This window comes from Caretta caretta, chromosome 12 (genome assembly GCF_965140235.1).
Source record: "Caretta caretta isolate rCarCar2 chromosome 12, rCarCar1.hap1, whole genome shotgun sequence".
NCBI classification, from domain to species: domain Eukaryota; kingdom Metazoa; phylum Chordata; order Testudines; family Cheloniidae; genus Caretta; species Caretta caretta.
The window spans coordinates 19,614,464-19,631,724 of NC_134217.1; the positions used below are offsets into that span (position 1 = coordinate 19,614,464).

A 17,261-nucleotide genomic window follows, 5' to 3' on the forward strand; every position below is an offset into this window, starting at 1 on the left:
TAGAAAAAGAATCTTTATTGCTTTCTAAAAACATTTAGGTCCCACATACACAGCAGAAAATTTATTTAATCAGATATTATGGCTATAAAAAAGTTTTAACAGTCTCAATTCCTCAGTTTTGTTTTGCCAATGACACAAATTGTTTCCTCATGGACGGACCCTTTCCATATAGCTTAGTAACCATGACTTAAGCTTCAATGTGGAATACAAGAGTGTGCAACCTTCTCAGAGATCACTTAATACCGCACCATTATTTGGCCTGTTTGTTGCTTAAAAGTAGCAAGGCTATCCATGTCCTAGAGCTGAGGTCTGCACTGGTCCGAGGGGAAGGCATCACAGGGTCAATTTTCAAACTTTGGCCAACTGTGTAGTAATAGCGTGTCACAATAATGCTGGTCCCACTTAGTAAAATGACAGGCTTAACAATTTAAAATCTTGCCAGTCAAATAAATAAGAATTGCTGGTTACCATCCATAAATTCACTTGCTACCAAGTTGCACTAGTGTGAAGGGGGATTTAAAATTATAAACCAGAGGCAGTGACAGTGTTTGGTGGCACTCCAGAGACTGAAGTCAGACATTGGCCCCTTTTGCCTTAGTAGCATTTTCCAGGATTCTCTGTTTCCATTCTTCATAATCTTGTTTTGCTTCGGTTTCACTTTTCTGCCGCTTGCGAGGGGTCTCAACTTCATCCTCATGTTCTATGGGGGCAAAAAAACCCCAAAAAACTTTCAGGAAACGCTATCTATCATGCATAATATTTTGCCTACAGAGAGCGCCTAATGCTGAGTCTCAGGCCCCTGGAATGTACACATGCCAGTCTACTTCATGCACACAAAGACTACCATCAATCATTGGGGAAAAAAAATCAAGCTGCAGTTTTGTTTAACACTGTGACCTTCACGTATTTGTCTTTTTGTTTGAGTGGAAAAGGCTACCCTAGTTCCACTAGACTTGCTCCACAAAAACGTAATGGTGCTTCCACGAGGCCAGTGATGCCCAAACTTTTCCTCTAGTGCCCACCCCCACCCCCGCCCCCCCGCTTACCAGTAATGGAATCTGTCCGCGCCATAGGCGCTGACTCCATGGGTACTCCAGGGTTGGAGCACCCATGGAAAAAAATTAATAGGTGCTTAGCACCCACCAGCAGCCAGCTTCCCCCCTTCCCACCCCAGCGCCTCCCATCTGCCGGCGGCCCTATGGATAGACTCAACCCCCCCAGTGCCTCCCGCCTGCCACAATCAGCTGTTCCACATCGTGCAGGAGGCGCTGTGGGGGAGGGGGAGGAGTGGGGACAGGATGCGCTTGGGGGGAAGGGGTGGAACTGGACAGGAAGAGGTGGGGCGGGTGGGACCAGGTGGGGTGGGGGCTTGGAAGAAGAGATGAGGTGGGGGCGGGCCTGGTAAGAGGCGGGGCAGGCTTGGGGGAAGGGGTCGGGTGGATGTGGGGCCTGGGGTGGAGCGGGATGTTGAGCACCCCCAGGGCCCGGAGAAAGCCGGCGCCTGTGGTCCGTGTCCCCCCTCCATTGCTGCACACCCAAGACTTCCTGAGCAGTGGAGCTTGGGCTTAAAGCAGAGCTGGGGATAGAGGCGGGGCTGGGCTGGGATAGAAAGGGAATGAGGGCAGAGCGGGGCTGGGCTGGGGGGCAGAGCAGAGTTGTGGCTGGGGGCAGAGCTGCGCTGGGGGTGGAGTTACAACTGGGTTGTGTGTGTGTGTGAGGGGGGGGCAGAGTGCGCTCCAAATAGGGTCGGAGCTGGGCTGGGGGTCGGAGCTGTGGCAGGGGTGGAGTGGGACTGGGTGGTCCTCCCCCGGAGGCTGGCTCAGGCCCTGCTGCGCAGTACCCTGAATGTTCCTTCATGACCCCATAGGGGTCATGTCCCACTTCACTAGGCTCTCTTAGCATTTCCAACATCTGGCCATTATTAGGCAACAGCAGAAGAACAAAGCTTAATTTCACAATTAGGAGACAACTTACCTTCTTCCTTTTCAATGCATTCAAGCAAAGTCTTTTGGCTTTGGGTTGGCTGAGGTGTCAGTGAAGCACAGTCTCCTATTAAAGAAGAGAAAGCTGCTTTTATTTATTTAATTGTGGACAGTCATTGGGGTACTAGAGCACCTAATGATTCACATTCATGCCATACTTATGTACCCTCCCCCCCTTTACCTTTGCTGATAACTCTGGCAGGACCCTCCCTTGCTTCTGATTTCTCCATCACCTTAATCAATGTATTTCTATTACAGTAGCACCTGCAATGTGCTGGGTGCAAGCCACACACACAAGAACAGTGTCTTCCCTGGCAAACTTCCCAGCTGAAAGTGGCATCAACAATCCCTGTTTCAGCAATGGGCTAATTTCTTGTAGGAGCAGCCACAGATATGGGTCTTGAAGGGGTTTTCAAGGAGGAGAGGGCAATGGCTTTATGGATAAGTTCAAGTGGGACATTCTCTGCATGATGAGCATTATGGTAGGAGGTGCAATGACAGTGGATGGGGGCTGAGGGTGCCAATGGTGGAGTACGAGGAAAAAGTGCACAAATCGTGATGGGGCAGAGTTGTACAAGGAAGGTGAGGACATCGACTTGGTGACTGGAGAGGGACAAGACAGAGGGATTGTAACAGGGGCTCTGTGACAAGTACGGAAGATGATCTTCGCAGCTGCACTATACGAAATGGAGTGGGACTACAGGAGCGTCAGTCAGAGGTGGCAGCTGCACTACTAAAGGCAGGAGAAGAGCAGGACCTAGAAGAGAGTTTTAGCTGTGTGGCAGTAAAGAAAAGGCCAGAACTTGATCTATTGCAGAGGAAGAGCTGTAAGTTTTGTATTGCTCCATGTGTGGGGTAAGCACCATGGAGGAGTCAGACATGGCTCCTGCGTTATGTGAGTTAGATGACAGACTGACATGACATCCCTGAGGAACAAGACAGGCAGTGATCAGAAAGTGAATTGAAGGAGACAAGTTAGGAGTGGACAGACAAGCTGGCACCAAAAGAATAGTTGAAATTATAGGAGCAGAGGAGATCACCCCAAGAAAGGGTGCAGAGAGAGAAGGATGTTGCCCTGTGGGACCCAACAGCATGGCTACATCACCTGCGTTCCAGACCATGAGACTGCAAGCACTGAACACTTACTGCTGATCTGCTGGCCAATTGTCTCCAGCTGGCTGCAGAGCCGATCAAATATTGCCTTCTTCACCCCAGAGGTATCCACCATTTTCTTCTTATCCACTTTTAGTTTCAAGCACCTAAAACAGGAAGTTAGTTTATTTTCTGAAGGAAGCAACATTCAAACACACATAACTCAGGTCAATGAATGCATTTATAGGCAGCGCTGCCTGGGAGAATAAGCAGAAGGCTGGGGCCTGGAATTCCAAAATTCTAATCCAACTTGGCTACTGACTCACTTTGTGACCTTGCTCAAGGGACTTCCTCCCTGCCTCAGTTTCTCCATCTGCAAAGAAGGAGATAAGCCATATCCATCTGCCATACAGGGAAGTTGTGATGATCAGTTAATCCTAACAGTATGTAACAATTTGGAACAGGAAGTGAAAAATTTCACACCTTGTTGAAATTACAGGGGGAAATTTAAACAGGAAGAAAGTAGTTCTACGAGTTGTAATTTGGCCAGGACACTGGGTAAACAATCCTACTCCTGCAATGAGTCAAATGGGACTTTCACCCCAGTAGACAGGTGCTCATTTTTAAAGCTCATCTGATGAACTGTACAACACCCCTAAAGCCAGACTGGTTCATAAGATTTCTAACATGTATAACTCTTGGCTTGGGAGAAGATTCATGTTCAGTAAAAGTCCATGTGGGTTTTCTTGAGTCATCGTCTGCTGGACACTAACTTGCAGGCTGTTGCAGCTCTCTCTTTAGAGGGCTCCATGTCTCAAAGGCAAGATTGCCTGCAGGGGTAGGGGAGGCGGAGAAACAGATGACTATTTGGAGCTTGGTTTCAGAGTGGTAGCCGTGTTAGTCTGTATCAGCAAAAATAACGAGGCGTCCTTGTGGCACCTTAGAGACTAACAAATTTATTTGGGTATAAATAAATTTATTAGTCTCTAAGGTGCCACAAGGACTCCTCGTTATTTTTATTTGGAGCTTGTCAGTCTTTAGCCTTTCTGCAATGGCTCCCAATTTGAATGCAAAACATCATCTCACTACCACTGCACATTCCACAAACATCTTTGTTGGTAATATGACCAACTCAAATACACTCTAGTCCATCTTGGCAAATAAACAAGCTTCCCACCAAATGCAAGATATTAACTAGTAACATTCTTATGTTGACAGGTTTCAGAGTGGTAGCCATGTTAGTCTGTATCAGCAAAAAGAACGAGGAGTACTTGTGGCACCTTAGAGACTAACAAATTTATTAGGGCATAAGCTTTTGTGGGCTAAAACCCACTTCACTGGATGCATGCAGTGGAAAATACAGTAGGAAGATATTATATATACATACATACATACATACACACAGAGAACATGAAAAATGGGTGTTGCCATACCAACTCTAACGACACTCATCAATCAAGGTGGGCTATTACCAGCATGAGAAAAAAAAAACTTTTGTAGTGGTAATCAGGATGGCCCATTTCAAACAGTTGACAAGAAGGTGTGAGTAATAGTAGGGGAAAAATTAACATGGGGAAAGGTTTGATAGAAGGTCAAACACACCCAACAGATGATCTTCAGATGACTGTCACATTACAGAATCATCCATCCATTGATACTTTAAATACCAGTGGCAACATTTATTATAAAATCATGTGATTTGCCTTTGGGCTACAAGACTACGTGTTTGATTTAATGTTTTCTTTCTCCAAGGCAAAACACAATCTAGGCTGAATACTTCGCTACAAGGAAGACATTAGCCTCAGCAGGCTGTCAAGACTATCTGCGGTTCTGAGAGTAGTGCTACAAGATACATTTAACCACCTAATGGTGCTTCAGGATATTAAGGAATTCTGGGGACTGGAGCAGCTGTTTGCATTGTAACAGCCACTTCACACTTGTGAAATCTTTCATCATCATGTACAGCATGCCTGTGTTGCGGGGAAATCCAAGAATGTGATTTTGTGCTCTCGCAGTTAGAATAATGGGGAATCTCATGTAACTGTATGAAGAGCATACCTGCAGGCTGTGAACAATGCAGCTGTTGTGAACAAGGGTTTTGATAAATCAAGATCCATCTGCTGCATTTCAGAGAGACTGGATTCATACCTAAAAGAGAGCAGCGGTGTTTACTACACAGCCAGTTTGCTTCTAAACAAAGCTTGTGAAGTTTATTACTTTGGAGCTGAACAAAGACCTGGTACAAGATTGCTTAGTTCTTTGTCTCAGCCAGGGACAAACATTTTCTACTCCTGGCTGAGAACAGAAGAAAGGAGCAAAGAGGGGAAAGGGATGGCAGCACATCCTGAGATACGGGGGGTGGGAGGTGTGATATTTATTTCAGATCAAGAAATCAGGCAGAGGGGACAAGGTGGAGTCAGCACAGTCTCTATTCTACCTACTCACCACACTCAATGGAACCTAGTATTTAACATCTATAAATTATCTCTAAAAAATGTGATAAGCCACTTTGGATTCAATTCATCCCAGTGCAGAGGGCCAGCCCATAGTTCTTGTAACCATTTAATCCCCACTTAATATAGGGCTTAAGCATGGCAGAAGGCTTTGCGGGTTCTCAGCACAGAGGTGAATTTCATTCTCCGAGTATTATGAAACAGCCAACAGACCATTTATTTCAGTCTATTGTTGTCAGACTGACAGGTGTATTGTTTATACAAGGAAACATCTACAGGTAAGTTTCAATCGCCTTAATCTTTAAATATGATGCAGCCATGAAGAGTGTCAGCTACATAAGTGAAGACTGTTCTTTGCAGCCCAGGATTCATAGATTCTAAGCCCGAAGGGATCATTATGTTCATCTAGTCAGATATTCTTTTACGCAGCTCATAAAACTTCCCCAAAATAATTCCTGGAGCAGATCTTTTAGGAAAACATCCAATCTGATTTAAAAGTTGCCATGACCCTTGCTAAATTGTGTAGATCGTTAATAATCTCAGTTTAAAAAATATGCCTTATTTACCTACTAAATTTGTCTAGCTTCAACTTCCAGCCACTGGATTGTGCTGTATTTCTCTGCTAGATGGATAAACCCACCATTAAATATTTCTTCCCCATGTAGGTGCTAATACTGTAATCAAGATACCCCTTAACCTTCTTTTGCTAAGCTAAATAGATGGATTTCCTTGTGCTTGTCACTAGAAGGCAGGTTTTCTAATCCTTTCATCATTCTTGTCGCTGTTCTTTGAACTCTCTCCAAGTTTTCAACATCTTTCTTGAATTGTGGGCACTAGAACTGGACAGTAGCATCTATACCACTGCCAAATACAGAGGTAAAATATCCTCTCTATTCGTACTTGACATTCCTGTTTAAGCATCCAAGGATTGAATTAGCCCTTTTGGCCACAGTGTCACACTGGGAGCTCAGGTTCAGTTGATTATCCACAACGACCACCCTGTCAGACCAAATATTTATTGAACACTTCTGCCTTTTCTGCATTATTATTGATAATTCTACCATTTCCATTTAGCAATGTACCAACCCCACTGTCAGGATTTTTTTGTTCCTACTTTTTGTCCCCCCTTAAGTCTGCTGGCCATAGATGTCTCCTTATGTCCCTTTGCTTCCTTGATTAATTTTCTATAGTTCTATCTTCTAATTGATAGCCATTATTACTGGCTTCCCCTTTCTTCCATTTTTTGTTGTTGTTGTCATTGGTTTTTTGTAATTTCCTGTTAAACAATTGCTTTTGTTAAAGTGGATATTACACAGAGGAGAGGGTTTTAAGTGAAGGGACTCTCAACTTTGTGAAGTTTTCTTATTCAACAGTTTTGACCAAGAAAACGTAGGATTCATTTTGGAATGGATACATTTCTCTCAACATGTAGTTTCTTTCATTTGTATGTATCTTCTGGAACTGCAAGGTTGACGGAGAAAGGGCTACAGGTAGGGTTAAATGAGAGGAAGTGTGGGGCTGTGGATAGGAAATTGGACTGGGAGTCAGGAGTCCTGCAGTCTCTTCCCAAATGGTCTAAATTTTTCAAACATAGGTTCCTAAATAAGTGGTCTAATTTTCAGAGGTGCTGACCACTCAACATTCACTGAGATCAGTGGGAGCTGCAGGTGCTCAGTACCTCTGAAAATCAGGCTTTTCACACTTAAAGAGTAGTCTTATTTAAAAACAAAGAAAGCATTTCCATTTCTTAATAGAAATGGATGATAAAATGATGGCCATAAAAGGTTATGTGCCCTACCTTTGTAATATTTTTGAAGCGGTGTTCACTGCCTCCATGCAGCAGAACTGTACAGCCAAATCTCGGATTCCCAGATTAGAGTTCAAACCTAGCAAACACTCAAAAGACTTCAGACAGCTCTGGTAAGTCCTCTTGTTCAAACCGGAGAGTTTAACTAAGTAGCTCTTTGAAAAACAAAACAAAACTTCATGTGTAAGCAAAATTTCCCTTCTGGTACTTAACCCATCTAAATAGAATAGAATACAATCCATCTTCTATTTTTGTTTTAAATAGTTTTGTTGTTGTTTGCTCATTGTTTGGTTAGATCTGTTACACACGTGAGGCTGCCCTATGAAGAGGAAAAAAATACACAATGGCAAAGGAACAACACACATTTCAATGCAGAGTTACCTTCAGATAGTTATACCGGTGCTGCAGTTTGGAAAATGATTTGGCCCTTTTAACTGCCTTTTAGAGAACTAAGATACCAGGATCACTGAGCATTTGTATGGCGGGTCAGTGCTACTCATGGGAATCTAGGCAATGGAAACCTCTCCCATGTATGGAGGAGGAATCTAAAAAAGATTACATGGACAATCAGCTATGTCTTTTGTCCCCACCATCACCGAAAAAAAAAAAGACAGTTGTCTTGCCTGGCAGTCCTGCAAATGGACATCCACAGGCTTCCACGGGGCAGAGGGACTCATATGTAGCCACTGTTTCCTTTTGGTAGCTTTAAGAGCCCCCTTGCATCACTTCTCACAATAAAGGGGCACATCGGCTTACGGTTTACCACCCTTAAGGAACCCTCAGTCAGGGGCAGTAGAAGTCAATTCACAACAGAATGTAATGGAGACTCTAGTCTTCAATTCTCCATTGTTAACCTCTGATGAAAACTGGAATAGTACTGGATTGTTGGAAGGACCCAGTTGCAGACTGGTCTGTAATGTGAGGAAATGGGAATTTACTAGTCTTTCCTTGCTGCCTCATCATATACACTAAACACTGTACAAGTTTTATGGGAGTTGGTAAGAGTTAGGACGAACAAAGAACCATGTCACGTATTGTGTCCTACTTTGTCCACTGGGTGTTGCATATAGCCAGCTGCTAGGTCCAGGCACATCACCGCATTGCTTGTTGCTGTCATCTGAGCCAATAATCCTGTGCACTTCACCTGGGACAGTCGCAGATATTCTTCTGCTTTTCTATAAAATAGCCCCACATGAGCACACACACGCACAAAATGCCATTCGTTAATACTGCTGAGGATACAGACTGGTGGCATTTACATCTGCAGGAATGCAAACATACATACCCAGGACTGGCTGCTTTAAATCAAAATAAAAAAAGATTACGAAAAATAGGACGTCAGTTAAATAAACCTGGAAGCACTGGCAGGCTGATTTGCATAACTGTGTATGCACTGTAGCGTGTTGTAGCCTACAGAAATGTCAGTCAAATAGTAGTTAAAAGTAATTCAAAGTAATTTTGAGTAGTGTTAAAAGTAATTTACCTTTTTCCCTGGATTAGGCACTGAAGAGAAGTTAAGAGATTGGATTTAGTTGCAGGTGTTAGTGATGTTCAACTATTACATCTATTATAATTCACACCTTTAGTTATTTCAGGGCCAGTCTATGCATGAACTCTCTCATTTCAAATTTAATTTAATTTAAGGTGTGAATTAAAACCAATGTAGTTATTTCAGTTCAAGTCTGTGATTAGGCCAGCTATAAGAGACAAGTGCGTCCCTATAAGAGGTTTAAAAAGGCAGCAGAGTTTAAGTGGATAATGGGAAGAATCATTTAGGCCAAGGGTCTTCTCTGTACAAGATTCTGCTTTTTTGCATTAAGGTGTCCCACCATTGCTCTTATAGGTGAGGATTAGCAATGACAGGAATCCTAGCACAGATCTGCTTGCAAGTATTTTAACCAATGTGGTCCCAATACTGCAACAGGCTTACCACAAGCATACTCCTTCCTGCACTCACACGGAGCCCTACCACAATGGATTGATTTAGATCACAAATTTTTAAATCATATTTGTATTTGTACTTTAGTTATTTTCCTAAAGAAAGTTGATTCTCAATGGTTGGTAACCATTAAAACATGTTGATTTGCAACTAAATACAGCCTTCACATTAAATTTGGTACTTCTTTTTGCTAACCGGGAGGATTCACTATATCTATATGCATTTATTTAAGCAATTATAGAGCTTACATTTACATTTTTACATTTATTATGTCAGAAAATGGTGAATGATGCATTTCTTATTTACTAGATGATACATTTTTACTTGTGATTGTGTCAAGTTCTATTTGGATGGAAATTCAATACAATTAAAAATGCACAAACCCAGCATTTTACATGTTTTTATTAAATAAAACTACCGTAAGTGTTCAGGACACAACGAAATTTTTCATCAAAACTGTTTTGCATTGAAAACTTATTTATTAAATAAAGGAAGAACTATCTGTAGTTAATGAATTAAACTGATTGTTTCTGGTCACTATGTCCTTCAAGATTTTAGAACTAGATCTTATCCTCCCGCCTTGTTTTTATTCATAGATTGGAAAAGAAAAGGTTCCTTAACTTTCAATGAACTCATCGTTGAACTGACCTAGTTCAATAAACTGAAATGAAGAAAACAGAGACTACAGCTGTCAAAAGTTGGTTTAGCACTTCAATAAACTCCCATTCCACGTGCTTAGCCAGTAGCTTCCATCAGTTCAGCACTATGATTTTCTGTAAAACTTGGTACCAAACATTCTTTCACAGGTGTCTAGCTGGGTCTTGCCGACATGCTCAGGGTCTAACTGATCGCCACATTTGGGGTCAGAAAGGAATTTCCCCGAGGGGTGAGATAGGCAAAAGGAATCCCACGGTTTTTCTGCCATTCTCTACAGCCTGGAGCCTGGGTCACTTGCAGGTTTAAACTAGTGTAAATGGTGGATTCTCTGTAACATGAAGTCTTTAAATAGTGATTTGAGGACTTTAGTAACTCAGCCAGAGGCTAGTGGTCCCTTATATGAGTGGGTGGATGAAGTTTTGTGGCCTGTTTAAGTGCAGACATAACCTAAGTTGCGTTTATCATCACAGTAGCCAGGGCCATCCCTAGGGGGGTGCAGGGCCCAGGACAAATCAGCATAGGGGTGGGAACTAGGTGTGCATAGGGTGCTGCAGCACCCCCAGGATCCCAGCTGCCAGCCTCACACGCCTGGGGCTCTGCTCCCTGCCTCAGCTGGAGGGTGGTGGTGGTGGATGGCTTTCAGCACCGCCACTATTAAAAATGTTCTAGCACCACTGCAAATCCACCCCCGCAGGCTTGGGGGCCCCACTCTGCATCAGCAGCTTGTATGGCAGGACGGATCCGGCCTGGTGCTGGGCCACCTGCTGCTGCTGGCAGTTGCCGGTGCCTACTGCGGAGCTATTGTTGGCCATAGCGGCTCAGGGCTCTGGCCGGAACTGGGAATTTGCTGCACCTTGTCTTCTGGGACTGATTGCGCCGGCCAATCGCAGGGGGCCCCCCAAAGTGCAGGGCCCGGAGCTGTTGTCCCGATTCGCCCTACCCAAGGGACAGCTCTGATAGTAGCATACTTCCTCCTCATTCTTACATGTTCTGAGCAGTGAGATATTTTAAATTTCAACAGTTAATTAGTTATTAGTATCTGAGTTAGCACCCACTGAAATAAGTGGGGCAGTTGACACATCAGAGCTATAAATGTCAGGCTCCCTACAAACTCAGTCACACATTATTATTTATCTTGTACACTGTATAGTTACATCCAGGTTATGGTTTTTTTACAACCATAACAGCAAAGAACTATGACTTCTCTACATGGGGAAATTGACTGGAATAGCTTTCTGTGTGGACACATTATTCCAGAATAGTTGGTGCACTTTGAGCATACTAATTATTCTGGAATAAAGTGACATATCCAGGAATCGCATCTCTGCACAAGGAGCTTTATGGAAATAGCCTAGAGGATAGGGCCCTGGACTGGGACTCAGGATACCTGGATTCTGTTCCAGTTTAGCCTCTGTGTGTGCATGTGTAAATGACTCTGATTTAGTTCCTCCATCTGTAACATGGAGATATTGACCTTTATAAAGTGTTTTGAGATCTACTAATGAAAAGTGCTATTTAAAAGCTAGTTGTTGGGCTTGGAAGGATTACATTTTTACTGGTAAACATTGATTCCACTCAGGGTGGATAAAAATCAATGTTTTTCTTTTTACTAAGTAAAAATCCACTCTGATTTCACTGTACACATACAAACTGACCAAACAAATTTCCATCAACAATCAAACTTTACAGGTAGCATATGAAAAATGCTGCTTGAGAACTTAAGTTTGATTTAAGAAGATTACTTCGTATATTTTGACCTGTGATGCTGACAATTTGTGTTTCAATGGTTACCAAGCTTTAAGTTTTTGAATCAACTTCTACTGCCATTGTTTGTCTGACCCCAGCATAATTTCCTGCAACTGTGAAAATTTAAATAATCTAAAACAAAATTAAAAACCCATAATTTTCTGCAATTGAGACAATCTGAACTGATAAAAAAAATGCGTATAAATAAACCAGCGATTGCTGAAGCGATAACTACAAATCGAATTCTGCCAAGCCTAATTACAGTGTAAACGCTCCGGGCGATCATCCCCTCTATTATTTAACAGCAAAGAGATGCTCGCATGGCTCCCGTCGGACCCAAGGTGCTGCCCGTCACACAGGGATCCTGCCACCCACCATCACAACGCCGCCACCGCCGGGGCGCGAACCCACCCCTCATGCCCACGGGGCGCGAGGGGGCAGGAGACCACTGCGAGCGGCCGGATCCGGGCCCCAGGGAAATGGGCCCCGAGCCCCCACTCCCGTCTAGGACATCCCGGCGGCTCCGGGGACGGGTCCCATCCGGCCCCGCCGAGGCGCTGGGGCTGCCCCGGCCGGGCACTGGGGAGCGTGTCCCGCGCCCGCTACCTGAGAACTCCGGGCGCAGCGATGCCCAGTTTGGGCGCCAGCCGCTGGATCACTCCGGGCTCCTCCATGGGCCGCATTTCCCCGCGCGCGCCGCTCGCCACAATTGGCCCTGCCCCTTCCGCACACCGGCTCCTGTCCTGAGGGCGTGACGTGCACTACAGGCGGGGGAGGTGAGCCGCCACCTTGGCGGGGCGTATTTCTGAAACTCATTGGCTATCCCGAGCGTCAATCGTGGCTCACTAGAACCAATCAGCCTTGACACCTTGACTTCCTCGGAGTCGGCCAATGAAGAGGGGTCGCTGTTGCAGGGAGGCGGGGCTTCGAGGAGGCTGTGGAGTCACATGACAGAGAGACGCTGTCTGGGCTGGTGCTGGCCGCGGGGCTTCGAGCGATCATGGTGAGCGGGGCTGGCCTGCGGGCTAGAGCTTGGAGGGCGGCGGCTTGGGGCTCAGGGCTCAGGCAGGCTGGGAGCTGCCTTGGCCTGCGGCTGGAGGCGGGCGGGGGCTGCAGCCCTGCCGGGGGGAGGGGGTTGGCCTTGCTGCGCTGGGGTGAGGGGCAGGCCTGGCTCTCGGAGGGGGAGAGAGGCAGCCTCGTCCGCGTTCCCCCTGTTGCCCTGGAGGGGTCTGTGCCGGCAGGAGTGGGGTCGGGGCGGTTCCTGGGCGTGGGCGGTCTGTGCCCGCGTGCCCTGGGCAGGAACAAGTGCAGTACCACGCTATCCTTGCTCGGGCCACCCGGGCTTGGCAAACCTAGCAAGGTCTAGCTTTAAAACCAGCCCGCCTCTGCCATCATGTCACTGTTGTGTTAAGTGGTTCCTTCCCTCCTCCAGTGCTCTACTCAGTCTGAGGCTGATGACTGTGAATCCACTTCTGTGGAGGCTGAGATCTTTTTTATATACTTTGAATGAGGTGGGAAAATCCCTGTTTGTTTTTTTTTTTGTTAAGGCTGAAATTCCTTTAGCTTGGTGCTACTGGGTCTGGTCCAGTTGAGCGCTCTGTTATGTTGTTGTGGCTCTGCAGTGACTCCATTGAAAATGCAGTGGCTGGCTTTGACGCTGATATTTTGAGGAGAAAATCTGGCCTGTGACTTCTTTGTCTGCCTAGCTGTGAAATGGGCAGAAGAATGTTTGCCTTCTTCCCTGGGGCTCATTTATGCTTATAAACCTCTCAGAGATTCTTGACTAAAATGTGAGTTGTTAGTGCAAATTAGAACTGTTAATCCACTAGTAGAGAAATACCTAGTATCATTAAATTTCACAACTAAATATTTGACTATACATGGGATGTATATATTTTATCATAGCAGTGCCTTAATAATGCTTTTGTGGTTAAAGTTTAAGTGCAATTTGCCAATAGCAGGAGTGGCACAGTAAAAGTATTAGTAATACCAAAGCTACGGTTAGGATGGCTTTACTGTCCCCACTCCAATGTGCTGTCTACAGTCACTCATAATATTCCATAGTTTTCATCTTTCAGGCTGATTGTTTCCGGTCTGGGTCTCTGACTAAAACTGAATTTTCTTTTGGGTAGTTTGAACAAAAACAGTTCACTAATTGGAGCACATGTACAGTGAAAATATTTTGATAGGTTTGTTCTTGTTTTCAAACAGCCATACTGTTGAAGTGGGTGAGGAGACAAACTTGAAATTTGGCATGGAGATAGCATTCATCGGGTAGCATCTTATTTTCAGTGGACTTGAAAGTTGTGATGTGCTTAAAATTGTATATGCTCAGTATGTTTTGCATTGTGTATTATTGCTAAGCTTGTAACGTACAGTTAAGGCAGGAAGCACTGCACATTCAGGTGTTGACTAACTTTGCTATGGAATGAAAAAACTAGTGGTAGTGTTCAGTGAATGAGGTAAAGAGCTTGTCTTATTTGCTGCACATCTTATAAAGTAAAAGCTACATAGCTCTGAAACTTTGCAGGAGAAAAAGGACTCCCACAGACTTCCTAAGATATGTAGGGCAGGAACCCTATGGTAAATCAAGGTGTATGGGTACATTTCATTTGAAACATGCTTAGAGGTCTTGGGGTTGTGTGGCTAAGCATTCCAGTCAGGCAGTGACAAGATACAAGTTCAATGTGTAGCCTTATCTCCCTCTACAAATACATTTTGTGGTAGTTGTTAACTAAATGATCACATAACTTTTTACAACCTTTGTTATATATTTAGTACTTAGATCAGATGTTCATCCAGTCAAGTATCCTATTTTTATAGTAGCCAACTGACACCAGAGGCTTCAGAGGAAGGCGTAAGAACTCTGCAGTGAGCAGATAGGGATAATCTGCTCCCCTTTAAGGTCCCTAATAGAGACTGGTTTAAGCCAGTGGTTCTCAACCTGTGGCCCAGTCAGCACAGAGCTGCGACCCATGTGACATCCTTAGAGCCATACAGGTAGTATTGGATGTGGCCAACAATGGTAAGTAAGTTGAGAACCACTGGCTTAAGCCTTGAAGTATAAGGTTTAATATCTCTTCAGTAAAATTGTATTAACTGTGGATATTCTTCATATCCAAATAAATGGTCAGTCCCTTTTGAATCTTGTTCACTTCTTGGCATCAATGACTTCCTGTGGCAGTGAATGCCACAATTTAATTACATGTGTGAAAAAAGTATTTCCTTATACTGTTTTTGAATTTCTCTCCTTCCCTCATTGAATGTTCTGTTGCGTTACGAGATGTACCTTCTCTGGACCATTCAGTAATTCATCATACTTTCTACTAGTCCACTTTATGCCAAACAGTCTGCTAAATTTCGAGTACACTGCAAATTGTTCTTAGACCTCATCTGAGGTCCCTCACCAAAGGCTCTTAAGCACAGTAACCTGTCATGGCATAGGAGGGAAGGTCCTCTCATGGATTGGTAACTGGTTAAAAGATAAGAAACAAAGCATTGGAATAAATGGTCAGTTTTCATAATGTAAAAAGGTAAATAGAGGTGTCCACCAGGGGTCTGTACTAGGACCAGTCCTATTCAACATACTCCTAAATGATTTGGGAAAAGGGGTAAACAGTGAGGTGGCAATTTGCAGATGGTACAAAACTACTTAAGATAAGTCCAAGCAGACTGCGAAGAGCTACAAAAGGATCTCTGAAAACTGGGTCACTGGGCAACAAAATGGCAGATGAAATTCAATGTTGATAAATGCAAAGTAATGCACATTGGAAAACATAATCACAACTATACATATAAAATGATGGGGTCTAAATGAGCTGTTACCACTCAAGAAAAAGATCTTAGTCATTGTGGATAGTTTTCTGGAAATATCCACTCAACATGCAGTGGCAGTCAAAAAAGCTAACATAATGTTTGGCATAGTTACTAAAGGGATAGATAATAAGACAGAAAATATCCTATTGCCTCTAAATAAATCCATGATACGCCCACATCTTGAATGCTGCGTGCAAATGTGGTTGTCCCATCTCAAAAAAGATACATTGGTTTTGGAAAAGGTTCAGAAAAAGGCAACAAAAATGATTTGGAGTATGGAATGGCTTCTGTATGAGGAGAGATTATTAAGATGGGCTTTTCAGCTTAGAAAAGAGACTACTGGGGGGTTATGAGAGAGGTCTATAAAATCATGACTGGTGTGGAGAAAGTAAATAAGGAAGTGCTATTTACTCCTCATAACACAAGAACTAGAGTTCATCAAATGAAATTAATAGGCAGCATGTTTAAAACAAACAAAAGGAAGTATTTCTTCACACAATGCACGGTCAACCTGTGGAACTCTTTGACAGAGGATGTTGTGAAGGCCAGGGCTATAACAGGGTTCAAAAAAGAACTAGATAAATTCATGGAGGATAGGTCCATCAATGCCTATTAGCCAGGATGGGCAGAGATGGTGTCTCTAGCCTCTGTTTGCCAGCAGCTGGGAATGGATCACTTGAGGATTACCTGTAAATTCCATCTGGTGCACCTGGCATTGGTCACTCTCAGAAGACAGGATACTGGGCTAGATGGACCTTTGTTCTGACCCAATATGGCCACTTTTATGTTCTATCTGTAGTCTGTTGTGTAACACTTTATAATGGTATATGGCATTCACTATCCAAACTAGTTCTGTAGCTTATTGTTTGATCCCCTGAATACCACCTACAGTAGAAGCAGCTTGAAAAGTGTTTATATAGTAACACTCAGTGACAAAATTTAATAAAATACATACCAGTATTTTAAGAAGAGAAGAAAACTCACATAACTTTTTTTATAAATTCATAGCGATCATTATGATATTCATGTGAACATGTAAGAACAAAAAAAAGATGCTACTTTGCAGTGTTCCCTCTAATTTTTCCCCACTCACATGCGGAATGAATTTTGTTACGTGCTCCAATCTGGAGGTGATGTGTGATGCATCACCTTCAGATCGGTGCATGTAACAAAATTCATGTGGTGGGGGTGGAGCCGAGGGGTTCGGCATGTGGGAGGGGGCTCAGGGCTGTGTGAGGGCTCCGGTTGAGGATGTGGGCTCTGGGGTGGACCTGGGGCAGAGGGTTGGGTACAGGGGGTGAGGGCTCCGGCTGGGGGTGTAGGAGAGTGCTCCAGGGCTATGGGGGGAGAGAGAACTCCACCCAACTCTCTCTCCCTGCAGCAGCACCTGGGCTTGGTGGGGAAAGGCACCTCTCCCTGCCGCAGCAGCTCCAGGTCCCTGGCAGGTCCGGGCCAAGGCTGGGTTTGTACTGGGGGAGTGGCGCCTTGGCTGCGGCTGCTGTAGTGTAGACATTTACTGCAGTGACAGAAGGGTTTGATCATTGTTGTAGTAAATCACCCCCGTCTCCCAGAGAGGTAGAAACTGCGTTGATGAAAGAACCGTTGACCTAGCTGCGTCTATTATGGGGGTTAGGTTGACCTAACTACATCACGCAGGGCATGAAATTTTTCAGAGGCCTGAGTGCTGTAGGTTGACCTAAGTTTTTTAGATGTAGACTAGACCTTCGAACGGAGCAAAGTTGGAATTACACATGCAACCCTCCTTTATC

At 44.3% G+C, this 17,261-nt stretch overlaps 2 protein-coding genes across 5 annotated transcripts in view; one reads left to right on the forward strand and one right to left on the reverse strand.

Annotated features, from left to right (window-relative positions):
- On the reverse strand, nucleotides 1-12,434 carry ORC6 (origin recognition complex subunit 6). Of its 4 annotated transcripts, none has more exons than XM_048816741.2 (7): nucleotides 12,283-12,434; nucleotides 8,380-8,509; nucleotides 7,326-7,489; nucleotides 5,133-5,222; nucleotides 3,129-3,241; nucleotides 1,975-2,049; nucleotides 1-700 (listed from the first exon to the last, which is right to left on the reverse strand). In XM_048816741.2, exons 1-7 carry the CDS (start codon nucleotides 12,357-12,359, stop codon nucleotides 573-575), a joined length of 777 nt encoding a protein of 258 aa, XP_048672698.1. In that variant the 5' UTR covers nucleotides 12,360-12,434; the 3' UTR covers nucleotides 1-572. The 4 variants fall into 4 exon arrangements, with proteins under 4 accessions (XP_048672698.1, XP_074974481.1, XP_074974480.1 ...); XM_075118380.1 differs by having other exon boundaries at nucleotides 1,975-2,067; XM_075118379.1 differs by lacking the exon at nucleotides 12,283-12,434 and having other exon boundaries at nucleotides 1,975-2,067; nucleotides 8,380-12,272.
- Nucleotides 12,435-12,593: 159 nt separating this feature from the next.
- VPS35 (VPS35 retromer complex component) overlaps nucleotides 12,594-17,261 on the forward strand; it is a 43,632-nt gene continuing 38,964 nt past the window's right edge. The window contains exon 1 of the mRNA XM_048816361.2: nucleotides 12,594-12,679. Within this exon, the coding sequence (XP_048672318.1) occupies nucleotides 12,677-12,679 (3 nt within the window). The 5' untranslated portion in view covers nucleotides 12,594-12,676. The remainder of the gene's footprint in view (nucleotides 12,680-17,261) is intronic.

What these genes read in the sequence shown, in the direction of transcription:
- ORC6 (XM_075118379.1), bottom strand. Translation starts at nt 8,589, where the DNA reads ATGCCACCAGTCTGTATCCTCAGCAGTATTAACGAATGGCATTTTGTG. An exon ending in GCTTCAAAAATATTACAAAG is followed by an intron (nt 5,223 to 7,325) that starts GTAGGGCACATA and finishes GCTCTCTTTTAG; the next exon opens with GTATGAATCCAGTCTCTCTG. An exon ending in GCATTGTTCACAGCCTGCAG is followed by an intron (nt 3,242 to 5,132) that starts GTATGCTCTTCA and finishes TTCCTGTTTTAG; the next exon opens with GTGCTTGAAACTAAAAGTGG.